Source organism: Phyllopteryx taeniolatus, unplaced genomic scaffold, assembly GCF_024500385.1.
Source record: "Phyllopteryx taeniolatus isolate TA_2022b unplaced genomic scaffold, UOR_Ptae_1.2 contig_31, whole genome shotgun sequence".
Taxonomy (NCBI): Eukaryota; Metazoa; Chordata; class Actinopteri; order Syngnathiformes; family Syngnathidae; genus Phyllopteryx; species Phyllopteryx taeniolatus.
Window position 1 is genome coordinate 100,118 of NW_026903239.1, and position 18,446 is coordinate 118,563.

Here is an 18,446-nt window from a genome sequence, read left to right on the forward strand (position 1 = left end):
GAGTTTGCATGCCTCGGTTAATGCTACTAATTCAGCAGCTTGGGCAGAGTAATGTGACGTTAGTGACTCAGCTTTTAGCACAATAGTATCAGTTACCACCGCGTATCCTGTTTTTACCATCTACATATAGAACCTGTCCGTCACTTAATGGTTGATCTTTCAAATCACCTCTACATTTAGCAGTTTGTTCAGCCAATTCCTGACAATCATGCTGCGTGCCTTCATCAGGTCAGGGTATTAGTGTGGCTGGATTTAAGGTTGTGCATCGCTCAACAGTCAAATGTGGTTGTGACAGCAAGATGGCCATGCAAGATAAATGTCTTGCAGGTGATAAAAACGCCATATTGGTTTGCAATAGGAGAGCAGACACTGTATGTGGGACCTTAAGAGTTAATCGATGAAATAACACAATTGTGGAACTGCTCTCTACTGCCGTCGTGGCTGCCACAACTGCTCTGACACAATGCGGTAATGCACACGTCACGCTGTCCAATTTAGTTGAAAATTAAGCTATTGGTCTTAGCTTATCACCGTATTGTTGTGTAAGTACGGAGATCATGCAATAGCTTTTACAATCTACCATTTGAATGAATGTTTTATCATTACATTTGGAAGGCCTAGTGCAGCACTGGACACCAAATGTTGTTTAATGTCACAGAAGGCCTTTTCTGCCTCTGTACTCCATTAAACAGGTGATGTCATTTTAAGGTTGTCTTCATAGATTAATTTTGACAATGGTGCAACAATTTCAGCATAGTTTGGAATCCATGCTCTACAATAATTTGTCAGACCTAAAAATGATTATTATATGTTTCTTCGTCTGTGGTTTAGGATTTTTTAAGACTATAGCTTTCCTGTCTTCTAATATAGTCCTTCCTCCTACACTTAAATTATGGCCTAGATATTTGACTTGCCCTTTTACACAATTGCAATTTATTTTTGTTAACTTTATGTCCCTCTTCTGCTAGATGATGCAGCAAGGCCAATGAATCTTGGCATGTCTCTCCATCTGGAGATGCCAGGAGAACATAATCTACATTTAGTAAAATTTGGATCCCTCCTCTGGGAGTGAATTTCGACATGCGTGTTGTCATTACTTGTGAATAAATGGTTGGACTTTCACAGTAACCTTGTGGTAATCTAGTAAATGTATATTTTTTGCCCTCAAATGTGAATGCAAACCAAAATTGACTGTTCTTTTCTACTGGTACAGAAAAGAATGCATTACTTATGTCCACCACTGTAAACACAGTAGCGTCTGTTCTTAATGAATTTAACAATGTGTGTGGATCTGGTACGCATGCTGCTCTCTGTATTACTGCAGAATTTACTGCCTGTAAATCTTGCACCATTCGCCCAACCGACTGAAGGTGGGGCCTTTTTTACGGGGAAAATGGGTGTGTTACATGGTGATTCTGGACACTCCACTTTAACTCCTGTCTTAATTAGTGCTTCAATTACCGGTTTGATTCCTTCACGTGCATCTGGTTTTAATGGATATTGACGAATGCATAGTCTATATTCTGTTTTGGGTCTAGTTTAGTATATTTCTGTTTCTTCGTTGAGGAAGACATCTATCTTCTTCTTTTTGAGCCCAAACACTCTCTCTGCGTGGAGGGCATGATTAACATATTCCTCCAGAGGGCCAGTTGCTAGGTTTATCCAATGTTTCTCTACCCATCTGTTAATGTGTTCTTTCGAATTCGCATGTAAAGCATTTTATAACTGTTGTTGATAAGGGCCCTGAGGATTGGCATCCTCATTCAAGCCACTGTTTGTTTTAAAACAACCGGTCATTCTAACCCTATACAGTTCAAAAGGTTCCTCGTCTTTTTGTTTCACCCTCCTAATTTCCGTGTAATTTGCCCTTTTGCGGAACCTGGCTGTGGTTCTTTCTATTAAAGCCCTAACTCGATGTTGTAATTCTCTGTCATTATGTGGTATTACAACACCATGGTGTTTTGGGTCCCAATCTCCTCGGCAAAGGTGCCAATCAGGCACCATTGCAGTCATCCAAATTTGTTGAGTTTCTGTTCCATTTAAATGATAGGACTGTCTAAGATTTTCCATTTCCTCAACAAACTGGACAATGTCTACTTTTTACGGTGTGATGCCGGCTACGGCCTTTTTCACATCCTCATTAGTCCAGGTCCTATAGACCAAAATAGTTTCTTTGTGGTCCTCTTGTACGTTTGGATTTGCCACCTCTTCTTCTTCTTCTTCTTTTCCTTTCGGCTTGTCCCGTTAGGGGTCGCCACAGCGCGTCATCTTTTTCCATGTAAGCCTATCTCCTGCATCCTCCTCTCGAACACCAACTGCCATCATGTCTTCCCTCACGACATCCATCAACCGTCTCTTTGGTCTTCCTCTCGCTCTCTAACCTGGCAGCTCCATCCTCATCATCCTTCTACCAATATACTCACTCTCTCTCCTCTGGACGGGTCCAAAACACCGAAGTCTGCTCTCTCTAACTTTGTCTCCAAAACATCGAACCTTGGCTGTCCCTCTGATGAGCTCATTTCTAATTTTATCCAACCTGGTCACTCCGAGAGCGAACCTCAACATCTTCATTTCCGCCACCTCCAGCTCTGCTTCCTGTTGTCTCTTCAGTGCCACTGTCTCTCATCCGTACATCATGGCCGGCCTCACCACTGTTTTATAAACTTTCCCCCTCATCCTAGGAGAGACTCTTCTGTCACATAACACACCTGACACCTTCCTCCACCCGTTCCAACCTGCTTGGACCCGTTTCTTCACTTCCTGACCACACTCACCATTGCTCTGGACGGTTGACCCCAAGTATTTAAAGTCCTCCACCCTTGCTATCTCTTCTCCCTGTAGCCTCACTCTTCCCCCACCGCCCCTCTCATTCATGCACATATATTCTGTCTTACTTCGGCTAATCTTCATTCCTCTTCTTCCCAGTGCATGCCTCCATCTTTCTAACTGTTCCTCCAGCTGCTGCCTGCTTTCACTGCAGTCCCACGTCCACCTTAAATTCTTCTGTCACACCGACAGCACACCTCACCGCTGTTCTGCTGCCCTCGTACATGTCCTGTATTATTCTAACATACTTCTCTGCCACTCCAGACTTCCGCATGCAGTACCACAGTTCCTCTCTGGGTACTCTGTCATAGGCTTTCTCTAGATCTACAAAGACACAATGTAGCTCCTTCTGACCTTCTCTGTACTTTTCCATCAACATCCTCAAGGCAAATAATGCATCTGTGGTACTCTTTCTAGGCATGAAACCATACTGTTGCTCGCAAATACTCACTTCTGTCCTGAGTCTAGCCTCTACTACTCTTTCCCATAACTTCATTGTGTGGCTCATCAACTTTATTCCTCTATAGTTGCCACAGCTCTGCACATCACCCTTGTTCTTAAAAATGGGCACCAGTACACTTTTCCTCCATTCCTCAGGCATCTTCTCACGCACTAGAATTCTATTGAACAAGCTGGTCAAAAACTCCACAGCCACCTCTCCTAGATGCTTCCATACCTCCACAGGAATGTCATCAGGACCAACTGCCTTTCCATTTTTCATTCTCTTTAATGCCTTTCTAACTTCCCCCTTACTAATCATTGCCACTTCCTGCTCCACCACACTTGCCTCTTCTACTCTCCCTTCTCTATCATTTTCCTCATTCATCAACTCCTCGAAGTATTCTTTCCATCTACCTAGCACACTGCTGGCACCAGTCAACACATTTCCATCTCTATCCTTAATCACCCTAACCTGCTGCACATCCTTCCCATCTCTATCCCTCTGTCTGGCTAGGCTGTATAGATTCTTTTCTCCTTCTTTAGTGTCCAACCTGCCATACATGTCATCGTATGCCTCTTCTTTGGCCTTTGCCACCTCTACTTTTGCCCTGTGTCGCTTCGCAATGTATTCCTTTCGCCTCTCCTCGGTCCTCTCAGTGTCCCACTTCTTCTTAGCTAACCGTTTTCCTTGTATGATTTCCTGTACTGTGAGGTTCCACCACCAAGTCTCCTTCTCCCCTTTCCTGCCAGAAGATACACCAAGTACTCTCCTGCCTGCTTCTCTGATCACCTTGGCTGCAGTGGTCCAGTCTTCTGGACCACTGTCTTCTGAACACGTCCTGTCTCAGCTTCCACCACATGGTTCTCTTCTCTGCCTTTGTCTTCCTAATTTTCATCTTACACACCACCATCCTATGCTGTCTAGCCACACTCTCCCCTACCACTACCTTACAGTTGGTAACCTCCTTCAGATTACATCGTCTGCACAAGATGTAATCCACCTGTGTGCTTCTACCTCCGCTCTTGTAGGTCACCCTATGTTCGTGCCTCTTCTGGAAAAAAGTGTTCACTACAGCCATTTGCATCCTTGTTGCAAAGTCTACCACCATCTGTCCCTCCAAGTTCCTTTCCTGGATGCCGTACTTACCCATCACTTCTTCATCACCCCTATTACCTTCACCAACATGTCCATTACAATCTGCACCAATTACGACTCTCTCTCTGTCTGGGATGCTCAGAACTACATCATCTAGCTCCTTCCAGAATTTCTCTTTCACCTCTAGGTCACATCCTACCTGTGGGGCATAGGCACTAATCACATTACACATAACACCCTCAATTTCAAATTTCAGCCTCATCACTCGATCTGATACTCTTTTCACCTTCAAGACATTCTTAGCCAACTCTTCTTTTAAAATAACCCCAACTCCATTTCTCTTCCCATCTACACCATGGTAAAATAATTTAAACCCTCCCCCTAAACTTCTAGCCTTACTGCCTTTCCACCTGGTCTCCTGGACACACAATATATCAACCTTTCTCCTAATCATCATGTCAACCAACTCCCGAGATTTTCCTGTCATAGTCCCAACATTCAAAGTCCCCACATTCAGTTCTAGGCTCTGTGTTTTCCTCTTCTCTTTCTGCCGAAGAACCCGCTTTCCACCTCTTCTTCTTCTTCTTTGACTTCGACTTCGACCCACAGTAGCTGAATTTCCAACAGCGCCCTGCAGGTTGACGGCGCCGGTGGCGGACGTTGTTAACCCGGGCCACGACCGATCCGGTATGGAATTCTTTGGATGAACGCTCATATTTGTTTGGCAAGGTTTTAAGCCGGATGCCCTTCCTGACGCAACCCTCTGCATTTATCCGGGCTTGGGACCGGCCTACAGTTTGCACTGACTTGTGCCCCCCATAGGGCTGAATTTGGATTTGCCACCTCAATCATTGGATATAAATCCATGTCTCCCTCGTCTGTGGTTATATTTGTAATTTTGGGAATGGGAGACAATGTTCCTCCCATAGTTTTAGACCAATTCATTTGTGCCCCTTCTGATCGTAAAACTCGTTGAGGTTCTGACTCATGAGTTGGAGGAAGTTCATGAGGTGGCAAAAACGGGTACAAGGGTGCTGATGCCTTTGTTCCCTCATTCTTTTCACACCTTTCTTCAACCATCTTTTTCTCGCTAACTCTTACCACTGGTCCTGTCTCGTCATCTTGTTACCACTGGTCCTGTCTCGTCATCTTTGAAACAACATATCCCTACCTGCCTGCTCTTTCTGTTCACTTGCTAAGTCCTTCTTTTTCTTACTTCCTTTTTCTCTTTTAGACGCCATGTTTAGCCAGAAGAATAAGTCGTCATATCCCTCTTTTTGATATTATTTTTGCGTCGACATTTTATTTCGTCTCGAAGTTGAACCAATTTTTGCGAATTTAGCTGGCCAGCGAAACCGTATTTGGTTATCCACGTGTTTAAATGTTTTATTTTGGAAAGGTTTTGGAGTTGAACATATTTCCAGTCTTTACACGTTAGGCGTTCTTTTGGATCTGTTTTACTGTTATTTTTTCCCATTTTGTGAATTTGGAAGTCAGTTTATTTGCACCTAGAGTGACCTAAATACTGACTTTATTCAAAATGACAGGGTGACAATGAATGTCTGAGTTTTGGTAATCCTCAAACTTCTACACACACGGGGCGGAGGATTCTTGCATTTGCTTCCAAACCCAGTTGTCACTTACAATCCTGTCTTATACATTCATACTTTTACACATTCACACGATACTAGTAACGTTTTTACAAACACACGAAAACACGGAATTTAAGTACGTACAGGACTCCGCCGTCCTCGCGGAATTTGTCGGACTCCGCCGTCCCTCTTTTACTTGCCAGTGACTAGTATTACACAAGGTTTATTCTGCCGCAGACTTCTTTGTCGCGCAATTCACTCACTCTTTAATCCTTTTTCCTAAATTTTTTTTTCAAATTTAACTCACCAAAGTCATCTTCAATCCTGTGGATTGTCGTCAACCTTCAGATCCCAGTTGAGGAGAACGAAGACCAGTCCCGGAAAGGGTCTCACTTGCCGTGGACACGGTCTCTTAAATGGATGTCGGCTCCACAACTGGAATCCTCGGGTGTATTGACATCCGGCTCGAAGGACCGATTTAATGTTGGATCTATCTTACCCAACACCTATCAAAAATAGACACAAAAGGAATGAAGACGCTGGTTTCTTTTTCGCATGAGGAGGGCGTATGGGAGATTGTTCAGATCACAGTCTCTCAACACGCTCTAAACAATCTCTCCCGTCGCTCCTGCATTTATTTGAACTAGGAAGGTTTTACAAGACATAACGTACTAAGCAACAAGATACAACACACTAAGGGGAGGGTTTCAAGGTGAAGACATGGGACCAACACCTGCCACGTCCTTGGTCAAGGCGCCCTTCCATCAGATGATTCCTGCTGAGTCATCTTCTTGAAGGAGAGATATCTTCCTTTCTCAAAATCGTCTATAATACTAACGCAAGCTAAGTAAATAAATCATAACTTCTACAATACATTTAACAAAAAACAACAACAAAAAAACAGCTTGCTTGAGTTTCCAAACACCGCTTTGTTCAAGCTGGTATTACATCTTACATTGCTGTCATATATCATTGCACCACATGAACAACAGCTGGTACCACAAAATTATGTTCAATCACTAATTGAATGGGCTGAAAAATTGCTAATTTATTAGGGTGTCACCATTAAAATCATACCAACACGGTGGGCGAGTGCCACATCCTTGCAAGCCTCATGCATGAACCCCAAAAAAACATGGCTTAATGTCCAAAAACTGTCAACAATTTATGCGGACATCTTTACTCTTGGCAGCTTCAACCTCTGAAAATATTACAACAATAAATCCCCCCTTTTTTTATTTTATTTTATGGATCAGATAAGTTCAAATCAGATCAGCTGCAGTTTCGGGACATGAGGCGTCAGGCTTTAACAGGCCGACATGTACAAAATATGGGCGGGCCAAAATCTGGCTGAAAATCAAATAGTTTATCAGTATAGGATTCTAAAATTCTGATTTAATCTATTTTGGAGGGCTTTTTTTCTCCTGCAGATATCATTTATGAGTCCAGAACTATGGAAGAAGTGTCTATGTTCACACCATTAACTTGTCCCTTTCAAGTATTTTGGCATCAGTGCTAATTCTCAACATTTGCCCGTGGGAGGCTTTTCGAAAATATATGGACAAGAAGAAGATACAGTAAAAGCTGGGATACAAAAATCTGCATTCAGTAAATCCTTTTTAGATTAAACATTTCCATTAAAAGCATCTTGATCACTGCTATTCTCACCAGCACACTTGTGTGTCTTAACCCGAGACTTACGAGAGAATCTCTGACCGCAAACTGAGCAGGGAAAAGGTTTCTCACCAGTGTGGGTTCTTGTGTGTCTTTTTAAGTTTCCCTTGTCAGAGAAACTTTGACCACAATCTGAACAAGAAAAAGGTTTCTCACCAGTGTGAGTTCTTGTGTGTCTTTGTAACCTTCCTTTATGCGTGAATCTTTGACCACAAACTGAGCAGGAAAAAGGTTTCTCACCAGTGTGCGTTCTTGTGTGTCTTTTTAAGCTTTCCTTCACAGAGAAACTTTGACCACAAACTGAGCAGGAAAAAGGTTTCTCACCGGTGTGGGTTCTTGTGTGTATTTTTATGTGTCCCTTAACAGAGAATCTTTGACCACAAACTGAGCAGGAAAAAGGTTTCTCGCCAGTGTGGGTTCTTGTGTGTATTTGTAAATGTCCCTTTTCAGAGAATCTTTGACCACAAACTGTGCAGGAAAAAGGTTTCTCACCAGTGTGGGTTCTTGTGTGTATTTTTAAGTGTTGTTTCTGAGTGAATCTTTGACCACAAACTGAGCAGGAAAAAGGTTTCACACCAGTGTGGGTTCTTGTGTGTCTTTTTAAGTGTTGTTTCTGAGTGAATCTTTGACCACAAACTGAGCAGGAAAAAGGTTTCACACCAGTGTGGGTTCTTTTGTGTATTTGTAAATGTCCCTTCTCAGAGAATCTTTGACCACAAACTGAGCAGGAAAAAGGTTTCTCACCAGTGTGTGTTCTCACATGTTGTTTCATAATGCTCTTATAAGCAAATGTTTTCCCACAATGAGAACATTTCCATTGTTTGTTGTCAGTGTGACATGTCCTATCACCTTCAGACTGTTTATCATCATCTTCAGTGTGAGGAGAGTGTGACGTCATGTCGTCACTATCTGACAGTGGAGCTAAGAGTCCGTCTGCTTGTGATCCTCCACAGCGGTCTCCATCACCTTCTGTTGCCATGTGTTGACTTGCGCTACTGCTTGGAGGCTCCGCCCCTCTGCTCTCCTCACTTTGACCTGCATCTTCACACTTCAAAGGGACACCAGTCGATGGAAATGTGGTGATAGCCTCCTCTTCCTGTTTGATGTGGGACCGCGCTTCTTCCTCCTCTTTTTTAATCGAAATGGGCTCCTCTTCCCCTTTGATGTGGTGGACCTCTTCGTCCTCCACTTCATCTTTAATGTGAGGGGGCTCTTGCTTCTGCTGCTCAGTACGAAGATCTTCAGTGATGTCTGCAAGACAAGAAGACAAACACACACGGTTTGGCAAGTCTTTACTAACGTTATGACTTTAATGTTGTGTATGATGGTCTAGATTTATATTGAAGGTTAATGTGAAAGCCAGATGAGTTTGATATATGGGAAATAATAAAATTGGGCAGGTTAACAACAACAATAAAATGTGGAAAAGTGTAAAATAATAAAGTTCATAAAAACAAGTTGTCACGATTCAAATTCGTATGTGAATTGGACTGGACCCAAGAGCAGACTGAGGCGGAGGGAGTAGATTTAGAATGGTTTATTGCGGACTGTCTCACGGTAAGGATATCTTAGGCGAGGTGGTGGACCGTCGGGACAAGGAGTGAGCAGGAAGCGGGAACGTTAGCAGGTGATGAAGCTTGGCGGTGTAGTTGGAGCAGACAGCAAGGGCGGAAAGGCACTGTCGGAACACTGGAGACGGAAGAGAACAAAATCGGGTGAGTCCAGATACAGGTAGTCGGATGGTTACGGATGAAGTCTGTACACACTGAGGACAAGAGGGCAATTTGGGAAGAGGTCTATAGCAAACACACTTGGAGAACCGCTCAATAATGTTGAGGATGACGGTGTTACTTTCAGATGGGGGTAGGCCGGTGACAAAGTCCAGGGAGATGTGGGACCAAGGGCAGCTCGGAATGGGTAAGGGCAGACCAGCTGGGGGTTGATGTGAAGCCTTACCTCGGGCACAGACGGAATAGGCTAGTACAAAGTCTCGGGTGTCTTTGACTAGGCTGGGCCACCAGAAGTGCTGGATGAAATGGGTGGTTCGGGTGATGCCGGGATGACAGGTGAGCTTGGAGTTGTGGGGCCACTGAAGGACATCAGAGCATCCGGAATCGGGTACAAACAGCCAGTTAGGAGGTCCAGTCTTGGGATCCAGGTGAGTCTTCTGAGCCTCTTTAACCACCTGTTCGATCTTCCAAGTCATTGGTCCCATGAAGCACGAGGAAGGGAGGCTGGATTCTGGTTCTGTTGGACTGGAGGGGGGTGAAAACATACAGGAGAGGGCTTCAGGCTTGCCACTGCACGAACCAGGGCAGAAGGAGAGGCAGAAATTTAACCAACTGTGAAATAAAGCCCAGCAAGCCTGTCGGGGATTAATGGTGGAACGGAGATAAACCAGGTTTTTGTGGTCAGTCCATTGAAGGGAATATAGAATACTTTATATTGTAATATGTAATTCTAACTAGTTTGGAAGAGAATGTGTATTGGAGTATAGGAGTATATTGCAGGAAGGCCCCCATCGGGGGGTATTTGGAGACAGATGTCAAGGAAGAAAGGAACTGCGGGGAGCCACTATAAACATTGAATGCAGGAATCTGCAGGCGACACCTGGAGCAGAAGTCTGGAGCCAGATCAGATGGTCCGCAGAACAACGATGACGTCAGATTACGGACCAATCAGACGACAGCGATTCCATACTGGCCTGTTTGAAACATTGTATAAAGTCTGTGGTAGAGTCAGATAGTTTTTTGTTCGACTACTTTATCTGCTAAGGATAAAATATGGTAGTTACGAACCCAGAGCTCTGCAAATGTATAGACTCCTCTGTCGGGAATAAATTGGTTGGTTTTGATACATTGTTGTGAACGAAGTTCTTTCACGAAAACGAACACGCTTGGAACCACGGGAGTTAGGAGATTTTAAAACACAGGTTCCTTCACCATATAATAAATCAGAATCAGAATCATCTATATTTGCCAAGTATGTCCAAAAACACACAAGGAATTTGTCTCTGGTAGTTGGAGCCGCTATCGTACGACAACAGACAGTCAATTGACAGAGAACACCTTGGGGACAGAAAGACATTGACAAAAAAAAAAAAAAAACAGTCACTGAGCAGTAAAGGGTAAGTAAAGGGTGTAACGGTCCCCTCCAACCAGTGCCTCCACTTCTCCAGGGCCCAAACGATGGCGAGCAGCTCATGGTTCCCGACATCATAATTTTGCTCGAATGTGGAACGGTGACGGGAGAAAAAGGCACAGAGATGTAGTTTTGGGGAAACTGGGTCCCGCTGGTAGAGGACGGCTCCCGCCCCTGTGTTAGAGGCGTCAACCTCCACCACGGAGGGAAGGTTGGGGTGTCGCAGGATGGGAGCGCTGGTGACCAGTTCCTTGAGGCGTCCAATGGAAAGGGGTGCTGGTGGAGGCGAGACTCGTGAGCAGTATGGCAACCTTGCTGTAGTCACGGATGAAGCGGTGGTATAAATTGGCGAAGCCTAGGAAAGGATGTAGCTCTTTGCAGGTGGAGGGAATGTGCCAGTTGACGACTGCTTGGATCTTTGCGGATGATGCAGTCAACTTGGGACTGCACTTCATCCTAGAACACCTCGACAGTGCAGGGACCTACGCGAGGATCCTGTTTGTGGACTTCAGCTCAGCGTTCAACACCATCATCCCTGAACTCCTTTCATCCAAGCTTCTCCAGCTCAGCGTCTCACCTGCCATCTGCCAGTGGATTTACAGCTTTCTGACGGGCAGGACACAGCAGGTCAGGCTGGGGGAGGCCACCTCATCCACACGCAGGATCAGCACTGGGGCGCCCCGAGGTTGTGTCCTGTCTCCGCTGCTCTTCTCTCTCTACACGAACGACTGCACCTCAGCGAACCAGACTGTCAAACTCCTGAAGTTTGCAGATGACACCACTGTCATCGGCCTCATCAAGGACGGTGACGAGTCTGCATATCGACAGGAAGCGGAGCGGCTGGAGCTGCGGTGCGGCCGACACAACCTGGAGCTGAACACGCTCAAGACTGTAGAGATGATCGTGGACTTCAGGAGGCATCCTTCGCCACAGCTCCCCCTCACGTTGTCCAGCTGCCTTGTGTCAACCGTTGAGACCTTCAAGTTCCGGGGAATTACAATCTCTCAGGACCTGAAGTGGGCGACCAACATCAACTCCGTCCTCAAAAAGGCCCAGCAGAGGATGTACTTCCTGCGGCTTCTGAGAAAGCAGGGCCTGCCACAGGAGCTGCTGAGACAGTTCTACACAGCGGTCATCGAATCAGTCCTGTGTTCTTCCATCACAGTCTGGTTTGGTGCTGCTACAAAAAAGGACAAACTCCGACTGCAACGGACAATCAAAACTGCTGAAATGATTGTCGGTACCCCCCTGCCCACCCTTGAGGACTTGCACGCTGCCAGAACTAAGACAAGGGCGTGCAAAATCCTCTCTGAACCTCCGCACCCCGGTCACCAGCTCTTCCAGCTCCTTCCCTCAGGTAGGCGCTACCGATCAATGCAAACTAGAACTAGAAGACATTCCAACAGCTTTTTCCTTCTTGCAATCAACTTCTTAAACAGCTAACCTATAATTCCATTACAACAAGCTGGCAATTTTTTGACTTGAGTTCGTTGTCACATTTCTGTGGGGCCAATTATGTATTACTCGTGCACTCACTGTAGTTGTCTCGCCATGCTGCACTATTTGCATATACTGGCCACTCATGCCAGAGTAGCATCTGCTCCATTTGCACACTGATTGAGGAGTATCTGAAACCTTTGCACAACCAACATTGTCCCAGATTATCGCACACTCGTCACTTTAAACCGCATCCACTCCTTGAAGTCTCAGTGCCCTTTGCACAATGGTCATTGCACCGGACTATTGCGATATTAGTCATTCGAACTGCTCTAAGTGCTAGAGGACTCTGCATCTTTTTGCACAATTGTTTTTTGTCAATGTCTTTATGTCTCCAAAGTGTTCTCTGTCAATTGACTGTCTGTTGTCGTACTAGAGCGGCTCCAACTACCGGAGACAAATTCCTTGTGTGTTTTGGACATACTTGGCAAATAAAGATTATTCTGATCTGATTCTGATCTTTGCCGGGTCTGCTTGTAACTGTACTTTGGGGATGATGTATCCCGAGAAGTGAACGGACGAGAGGGGGAATTCACACTTTTCAGGTTTCGCAAAAAGACAATTTTCGAGTTGGCGTTGAAGGACTTGACGGACGCACTGGCGATGTTCTTCGGGGGAGCGGGAGAAGATGAGAATGTCGTCTAAATATACAAAGACGAACAGGTTGACGGAGGACGTCATTTATGGCGTTGGTTAACCCAAACGGCATGACCAAGTATTTGAAGTGTCTGAGGGGGGTGCTGAAGGCACTTTTCCATTCGTCCCCTTCTCTAATGCGGATAAGATGCTACGCACTCCGCAGGTCCAACTTTATGAATATTTGGGTGTCACAGAGGGGCTCGAAGGAGGGATCGATGAGGGGCAGCGGGGCTTTATTTTTCACTGTTAAGTCGTTAAGACCGCACAAGTCGATGCAGGGGCGAAGAGCGGTATCTTTCTTTTCAACGAAAAAGAAGCCGGCTACCGGGGGGCAAAGAAGAGGACCGGATGAGTCCGGAGGCAAGGGAGTCGCGGATATAATTTTCCATAGCTTCTTTTTCAGGAAGGGAAAGATTAAAGAGGCGGCTGGAGGGAAGAAGATGCCTAGGTCCTTGCTGAAAATGGGGGAGAGGTCATGATATTCTTCAGGTACCCGGGAGAGGTCGGTTGGAGGAACTGGTGGAGGTCGGGACGGCCGAAAAGAAGACAGTGGGAATGGCAGAAGTGACCACCCGTCTCATTCATGCACGTATATTCTGTCTTACTTCGGCTAATCTTCACTCCTCTGCTTTCCAGTGCATGCCTCCATCTTTCTAACTGTTCCTCCAGCTGCTCCCTGCTTTCACTGCAGATCACAATGTCATCTGCGAACATCGTGGTCCACGGGGATTCCAGTCTAACCTCATCTGTCACCCTATCCATCACCACTGCAAACAGGAAGGGGCTCAGGGCTGATGCCTGATGCAGTCCCACCGCCACCTTAAATTCATCTGTCACACCTACAGCACACCTCACCGCTGTTCTGCTGTCCTCGTACATGTCCTGTATTATTCCAACATACTTCTCTGCCACTCCAGACTTCCGCATGCAGTACCACAGTTCCTCTCTGGGTACTCTGTCATAGGCTTTCTCTAGATCTACAAAGACACAATGTATCTCCTTCTGACCTTCCCTGTACTTTTCCATCAACATCCTCAAGGCAAATAATGCATCTGTGGTACTCTTTCTGGGCATGAAACCATACTGTTACTCGAAAATACTCACTTCTGTCCTGAGTCTAGCCTCCACTACTCTTTCCCACAACTTCATTGTGTGGCTCATCAACTTTATTCCTCTATAGTTCCCACAGCTCTGCACATCACCTTTGTTGTTAAAAATGGGCACCAGTACACTTTTCCTCCATTTCTCAGGCATCTTCTCACGCGTTAGAATTCTATTGAGCAAGCTGGTCAAAAACTCCACAGCCACCTCTCCTCGATGCTTCCATACCTCCACAGGAATGTCATCAGGACCAACTGCCTTTCCATTTTTCTTCCTCTTTAATGCCTTTCTAACTTCCCCCTTACGAATCATTGCCACTTCCTGGTCCTCCACACTTGCCTCTTCTACTCTCCCTTCTCTCTCAATTTCCTCATTCTCAAATACTTCTCAAAGTATTCTTTCCATTTATCCAGCACACCGCTGGCACCAGTCAACACATTTCCATCTCTATCCTTAATCACCCTAACCTGCTGCACATCCTTCCCATCTCTATCCCTCTGTCTGTCTAGGCTGTATAGATCCTTTTCTCCTTCTTTAGTGTCCAACCTGGCATACATGTCATCATATGCCTCTTGTTTGGCCTTTGCCACCTCTACCTTTGCCCTGTGTCGCATCGCAATGTATTCCTTTCGCCTCTCCTCGGTCCTCTCGGTGTCCCACTTCTTCTTAGCTAACCTTTTTCCTTGTATGATTTCCTGTACTTTGGGGTTCCACCACCAAGTCTCCGTGTCTCCTTTCCTGCCAGAAGATACACCAAGTTCTCCGAATCAGAATCATCTTTATTTGCCAATGATGTCGAAAAAACACAAGGAGTTTGTGTGCCTGCCTGCCTCTCTGATCACCTTGGCTGCAGTGGTCCAGTCTTCTGGAAGAATTTGCACTGGCTTGTGCCCCCCCCCCATAAGGCTGCATTCTGAAGAAATTTACCTGTCCAATTTCAATTTCAGTCAGTCCTTTTCAGCTAGCTATAACAGCAGACGAGTAATCGCAATACTAATTCATAATACACTACTTTTACACTAAATAGCACAATAATTGAACCCAGAAGGCCGACACTTATTTTTTCATTCAACTATATTTAATAAATTATACAGATTAGTTAAGCTATATGCCCCTAATATTGATGATCCAACTTTTATTCACATTTGACCAATTTGTCACCTAATTCAACAATTATTATCGGTGGTGACTTTAACATAGTACTTAATCCAACCATCGACCTCTCAAATAAAAAACATAATTCCAAACAATCAGTCTTCCCAAATATTAGATGAATATATGCACAAATTCGGACTCGCCGAGATACGTCGGGAAAAAAAATAATAATTTCAAAACAAAAAGGTAACACTTCTGTTTACCGCTCCTTCTCTAGAATTGATTACTTTCTTACAAATAACAAAATTGCTCAAAACAGCACTTCGAAAATACATCCAATAATAACTCGAGATCACGCTCCAATTTCTCTCTGCCTCAAACATGATACCTTCCCCAACCTGCCGCTGTAATAGTTCTCTACTGAAAGATCCAGAATTCGATATATTTGGAAAGGAAGGAATGGGGACATTTTCTACATATGAATGAGGGGGGGGTCCGGTGCCCGTTCCCCTACGTTTGGGACTGGTCGGGGCGCTTCGGTCGGGCTGAGGACTTCACTTTCTCAAAACACGCCAGTTCGAAGTGATCAGCACAGTTTGGAATGCTTGCTCGGCACCCGTAGCTGAGCACGTTTCTTCCCCTGTCGATTGACTTTCCCTATCCGCTGGTCACACATTCATTTTTCTGCCTGAACCATTTTTACAACCAAATGCCACACAATAAACCATCGTGACATCGCTAAATCACACAACAACAAATATACAAGGACGGGAACAACAGCATGGAACAATAACACACAATGCCGTTTGGCTCGTGTGACGTCACGGCGCCGGAAAGAGACGAAGACCGGAAGGCGCCGGATGCAAAAAGCACAAGACGCATCCTGCACCATATTGAGCGATTTAACTGCTGTATATCTGCTATATAATCACTTCCAAATGGCAGATGTGGCTTGTCAAGGGCTTCAAAAGTTCTCAAGAAAAAGTTTCAAATCTCTGTCCTCTGAACTGTAAAGTTCGAATGCATGCAACAAGTGAACCAACCTGCTCTGCGTAGCACAATTCGAGGCTGCAGATTGAACACGGCGTCCACGAGTCGGCGCCGTGGCTCCTTCTCCTCTTTTGGGCCGCAAAGTTCCTCCTCGTACGCCGCTGTCCTTCTTGCACACATTTTCATCCGCCGATCACGACACTTTCTGCTCTACGTTGGAGAGATGAGAAAAGCAAGTGCAAGTCAGATATGTGAAACAATGACATCAAGATTAAAGGCGTCTTTATACTCCCGCCCGCATTGCATCACGTGAGCGACGAATTGCTGCGCGCGGCCCCTCTACAAGACAAAAATAGTTGCTGCGCGTCGAACGCCGCAGAGATCGTCTCTCGTGATTGGTCCGTTTTTGTCACGTGCCGCGATGACGTACTCGGCGTCCCCCTCGGTTCTACCGAGCATCTACGCCACCGCCATCTCGATTGATTTTGCAGCATCGTTAAACATATCATCTGGTCATCTCGGTCCATTTGTTCTCGCAGACACTGGTCCACGGTCGCCATTGTTGTTGCTCTGTTCCTTGTTCCGGAAAGGAAAGGAAAAACGGCTACCGGAAAATATGCAGAGGAAACGCCACCCTGTGGTGTCCTCGCCAATGCCTGCAGTAGCGACCCCCTCGACTTGGAGGTGAACTGCAGTACATTTTCAAAAGTGCGCGCGTGGGTTGCGCTCGAGTTTGAAGGCAAACAGTTTCAAGCAGCCTTTCAGATTTGGACACTGTGGGCGAAATACGACGTGAGTTCAAATGGCAAAGCTCCAAAGTCAACACGAGGAAATAGGGGAACGTAATTATGCATTGTGAGAAATATGACACGGAAAGAAGGCGGCTAATTTGTGATGGAACATTCTAGACGGTATTCTTCCGAAAATAATTGTTTCAGGATAATATTTCAGTATGTCAGACAAAGGAAGCTAACAGAACAACAACGTTGTTGTTTTGATTCGGGTTCATTGTTTTGGTGTTATCGTGAAACATTGTGGTCCCCACTCCTTACTGGTAGGTGGCGGAAAGAAAAACACTTTACCTCACGCTCAGTTTTGATCACAAACGCGTCTCTTTGTTAGCAAGCTAAGCTAAGCTAAGCTAAATTAAGCTCGGCCGAGAAGCTTCAACGTGCACGAGACGACTCCAACCGAAGTGACGAAGATTGCACGAATGATGTTTTCGTCCACTAAAGTAGTGATGAGGGGCGTCCCGCGTGGAGGATTCACAACATTCGCTCCAAATTCAACAAGATGGACTGAAGTACGATCGAGCCTCCTGCCGCCTCGCTCGTCCGTCGAGCTGCTGCTGCTGCTGCTGCTTCTTCGTCGTCTTTTTTTCAGTGTTCTGTGACGGTTGGCAAGAAACTTCTCAGTGCATTACCGCCACCTACTGGTATGGAGTCTTCGAAGCATCCATCCATTTTCTGAGCCGCTTCTCCTCACTCGGGTCGCCGGCGTGCTGGAGCCTATCCCAGCTATGATCGGGCAGGAGGCGGGGTACGCCCTGAACCGGTTGCCAGCCAATCGCAGGGCACATACAAACAAACAACCATCCGCACTCACAGTCAAACCTACGGGCAATTTAGAGTCTCCAATGAATGCATGTTTTTGGGATGTGGGAGGAAACCGGAGTGCCCGGAGAAAACCCACGCAGGCACGGGGAGAACATGCAAAGTCCACACAGGCGGGGCCGGGGATTGAACCCCGGTCCTCAGAACTGTGAGGCTGACGCTCTAACCAGTCGCCCACCGTGGTTATCAGCGGTTCATTAAATACACTGGTTAACAAATGAATTCTCAGTCCTCGCCTCAATTGCATTGTTGAAATCAAATGTTGAATCGGGCATGAATTGCTCATCAGTGCTAATTATTCACGTGTCTCTGGTGTGCAGATTTAGGAGAACAGTTTCCCAGCATCACCTCGAAGTGTCGCCAAAGCACCAACAGCTGCAGAAACCTGCGTACGCCAGCCGTGCAGTTGGCGCGAGGGACCGCACATTTCCACGCTCATGTCACTCTTGATACATCGGAACTTTACCGTGGAAAAGAACGGACGCCACGTTTTTGTGCGTACGCACCTTTTGGACATGAGGCCCCTGGGGTGGTGGAACAGATTTGTTTCAGTCAGGGCTAATGACAGCAAAATATGCGGTTTTCAGAGACTTTTATTTTGAAATCCAATATCAGATCTTCATCAAACCTCTTTTAGTGGAGTCCTTGGCGTTCTGTCACACAGATCTGGCCTTGTCTTTCGATACCAACGGGATTATGTTGGGGTGGCTTCGGCTCAGTAGGTAGAACAGGTTCGAATCC

General features: G+C 45.7%; 1 protein-coding gene across 1 annotated transcript; it reads right to left on the bottom strand.

Annotated features, from left to right (window-relative positions):
- Positions 1 to 6,498: 6,498 nt before the first annotated feature.
- On the bottom strand, positions 6,499 to 14,921 carry LOC133473629 (gastrula zinc finger protein XlCGF57.1-like). Its single transcript, XM_061765232.1, has 4 exons — positions 14,850 to 14,921; positions 14,683 to 14,745; positions 9,586 to 9,884; positions 6,499 to 8,880 (listed from the first exon to the last, which is right to left on the bottom strand). Exons 3-4 carry the CDS (start codon positions 9,842 to 9,844, stop codon positions 7,580 to 7,582), a joined length of 1,560 nt encoding a protein of 519 aa, XP_061621216.1. The 5' UTR covers positions 9,845 to 9,884; positions 14,683 to 14,745; positions 14,850 to 14,921; the 3' UTR covers positions 6,499 to 7,579.
- Positions 14,922 to 18,446: the final 3,525 nt, after the last annotated feature.

What these genes read in the sequence shown, in the direction of transcription:
- LOC133473629 (XM_061765232.1), bottom strand. Translation starts at nt 9,844, where the DNA reads ATGGGACCAATGACTTGGAAGATCGAACAGGTGGTTAAAGAGGCTCAG. An exon ending in CTATTCCGTCTGTGCCCGAG is followed by an intron (nt 8,881 to 9,585) that starts GTAAGGCTTCAC and finishes CTTGTCTTGCAG; the next exon opens with ACATCACTGAAGATCTTCGT.